Source organism: Pongo pygmaeus, chromosome 10 (genome assembly GCF_028885625.2).
Source record: "Pongo pygmaeus isolate AG05252 chromosome 10, NHGRI_mPonPyg2-v2.0_pri, whole genome shotgun sequence".
Lineage (NCBI taxonomy): Eukaryota > Metazoa > Chordata > Mammalia > Primates > Hominidae > Pongo > Pongo pygmaeus.
In genome coordinates, this window is record NC_072383.2 from 53,405,070 (window position 1) to 53,408,083 (window position 3,014).

A 3,014-nucleotide genomic window follows, 5' to 3' on the forward strand; every position below is an offset into this window, starting at 1 on the left:
GAACACTCTACATGGTCCAAGTACTGAGCTTGTTTTTCTGGTGATTAACCCCTAAGGCAGTTGATAACTTGGTGGTTAAGATCACAGGCTCTGGGGTTAGGCAGACCTGGATTTGAATCCAAACTCTGTCACTTACGAAATGTGTGACATTGAGAAAGTTACTTATGCTGTCTGGGCTTCCCTCTCCTTATCTGTAAAATGGAGAAAATGAAGGTTTCTATGTCGTAGTGTAATTAGGAAGATCCAATGATTTAATGAATGTTTAGCCCTTAGCATGGTGCCTGGCAGGAACCAAGCACTTGGGAAACATTAGCAGCTGCTAAAATAGGTAACTGCCTCCCCACCTCCCCACCGTGTCCTGCAGGATCTCACAGTGGAGTAATACGTGCTAGGACCAAAGGACAAGCAACATTTCATGAAAGCAGAGATAAAAGTGCCTTCCTCAAATACTCAAGGGCTCTCTGGTGCAAAAGGAGTTAAACATTGTATGAAATACTAAGCATTTAGCCAAGACCAATACAGTAAAGGCTTTTCCTACAGGCAGAAGAGGCCATAGCTAGAAAGGGCTACCTCAATAGGTGGTGAGTTCCCCGTCACTGCAGATGTTCAAACAGACGCTGCACAGCACCCTTCTAAAATGTTGAAGATCCGAGTACTGTCATATGGAAATATATGTTCCTAAATGTCACTTTTAATCTTGAAATGCCATGGATAATTATTTCTGAGCCTGAAGATCACAGAAAGCTGCCACCGAGATAGCGGAACTTGAGTGAAGGCTTGAAGTATGATGGGATTTTAATATGAAGAATAGAAATATTCTCTGCAAGGAGACACTATGGCAATGCATGGAGGCCTGACAGAACAGGGTGTGCTGGGACAGAGCAGCTAGTGTAGCTGATCACAGGGGCCCAGATAAGAGGAGAACAGAGAAATCAGGGAAGGTGTCAGAATCCCAATGATACCATTGGGCAGTATTATCACAAATAGTCATATCACTGTGTGACACTCTTAACCACAGCTCACTATGGTGAACATTAGACACCAGTTCGGGACAGTCCCTGGTGCTACCCAGTTTCTTTTGTGCCTCAGCACCCATCTAGAGAGTACAAAGGGGCCTAGGTCATAGCAGCTGCTCCACCCCTCACTCTGGAGAGAGATCCAAAGATCAGAGCTAGAGTCTCTACATATGAGAGTCAGGCCCCAGACACAGGACGAGAGCAAAGGAAACAGTGAGAAAGCCGTCGAATTTGGAGTCAAGAGACCTGGATTCAAGTTCCAGGCCTGCCACTTTCTAGATATTACCTCAGACACATTATTTAATCTCTCTGAGACCCATGGCTCATCCAGAGAAAGGTATTAATTCTCTCACTTAATTTTGAGAGGAACTGTGTGGCAAGTGCTTTACCAAATTACAGAAATGTTGATTGCTATTTCTAAATAACTTCTCTTCTTGGCTGTGCCTCAGCTTCTGGCCTGGAGTGATGGCTGGGGAAAACCATACTACACTGCCTGAATTCCTCCTTCTGGGATTCTCTGACCTCAAGGCCCTGCAGGGCCCCCTGTTCTGGGTGGTGCTTCTGGTCTACCTGGTCACCTTGCTGGGTAACTCCCTGATCATCCTCCTCACACAGGTCAGCCCTGCCCTTCATTCCCCCATGTACTTCTTCCTGCGCCAACTCTCAGTGGTGGAGCTCTTCTACACCACTGACATCGTGCCCAGGACCCTGGCCAATCTGGGCTCCCCGCATCCCCAGGCCATCTCTTTCCAGGGCTGTGCAGCCCAGATGTACGTCTTCATTGTCCTGGGCATCTCCGAGTGCTGCCTGCTCACAGCCATGGCCTATGACCGATATGTTGCCATCTGCCAGCCCCTACACTATTCCACCCTCTTGAGCCCACGGGCCTGCATGGCCATGGTGGGCACCTCCTGGCTCACAGGCATCATCACGGCCACCACCCATGCCTCCCTCATCTTCTCTCTACCTTTTCCCAGCCACCCAATCATCCCACACTTTCTCTGTGACATCCTGCCAGTACTGAGGCTGGCAAGTGCTGGGAAGCACAGAAGCGAGATCTCCGTGATGACAGCCACCATAGTCTTCATTATGATCCCCTTCTCTCTGATTGTCACCTCTTACATCCGCATCCTGGGTGCCATCCTAGCAATGGCCTCCACCCAGAGCCACCTCAAGGTCTTCTCCACCTGCTCCTCCCATCTGCTTGTGGTCTGTCTCTTCTTTGGAACAGCCAGCATCACCTACATCCGGCCGCAGGCAGGCTCCTCTGTTACCACAGACCGCGCCCTCAGTCTCTTCTACACGGTCATCACACCCATGCTCAACCCCATCATCTACACCCTTCGGAACAAGGACGTGAGGAGGGCCCTGCGACACCTGGTGAAGAGGCAGCACCCCTCGCCCTGAAGGGACTCGGATGTCTGCTCACTCACTCAGTGCTCATCCTCCCAGCTTTCAGGGGCTGGATTTAAACCCCACTCTCACAGAAATCATGCAGCACCTCAAAGGAAAAGGCTTCCTGGAAGAAAGTGCTGAAATTAAAACAGATAAATCTACATACTGCCTTTTATCCCAGAGTCCACACTCACTATCAGAGCATGGGTTATTAGGTCAAGGTAGGATGGAAGTGATTGCTGCCCTAGGGAAAAAACATTTATTTAGCATCTTCTAGATTGTTCTGGATCCCTGAGCACAGTGATTGCCATGGCTGCACCAGTAGCCAGAGGTCCATGTCAGTCATGAAAGCAGGTGTCTGTGAACTTGACATCCAACTAAGTGACCCACCCAAAGCCTGTGGAGGAGTTTACCTAGCCCTCTGTTACATTTTCTTCCACCACCTGTGTCTGAGCTTTCCTCTACTCAGTGGAACATCTGTTTTGCCCTTGACCTTCAGGAAGAGGGGCATCTGAGGGTTCCAGTCATAAGGCTCTCTCCTTTCCAAGATACCAGCACAAAAGGGAAGATGGTCAGATGGTATCAAAAAGGACCAAGTTAAAC

At 49.1% G+C, this 3,014-nt stretch overlaps 1 protein-coding gene across 1 annotated transcript; it reads left to right on the forward strand.

Annotated features, from left to right (window-relative positions):
• The first annotated feature begins 1,481 nt into the window (after positions 1-1,481).
• LOC129010619 (olfactory receptor 10P1) lies at positions 1,482-2,423 on the forward strand. Its single transcript, XM_054445106.1, has one exon. It carries the CDS (start codon positions 1,482-1,484, stop codon positions 2,421-2,423), a length of 942 nt encoding a protein of 313 aa, XP_054301081.1.
• The last annotated feature ends 591 nt before the right edge of the window (positions 2,424-3,014 follow it).

Excerpts from the sequence above, each read along its gene's own strand:
- LOC129010619 (XM_054445106.1), top strand. The coding sequence starts at position 1,482 with ATGGCTGGGGAAAACCATACTACACTGCCTGAATTCCTCCTTCTGGGA.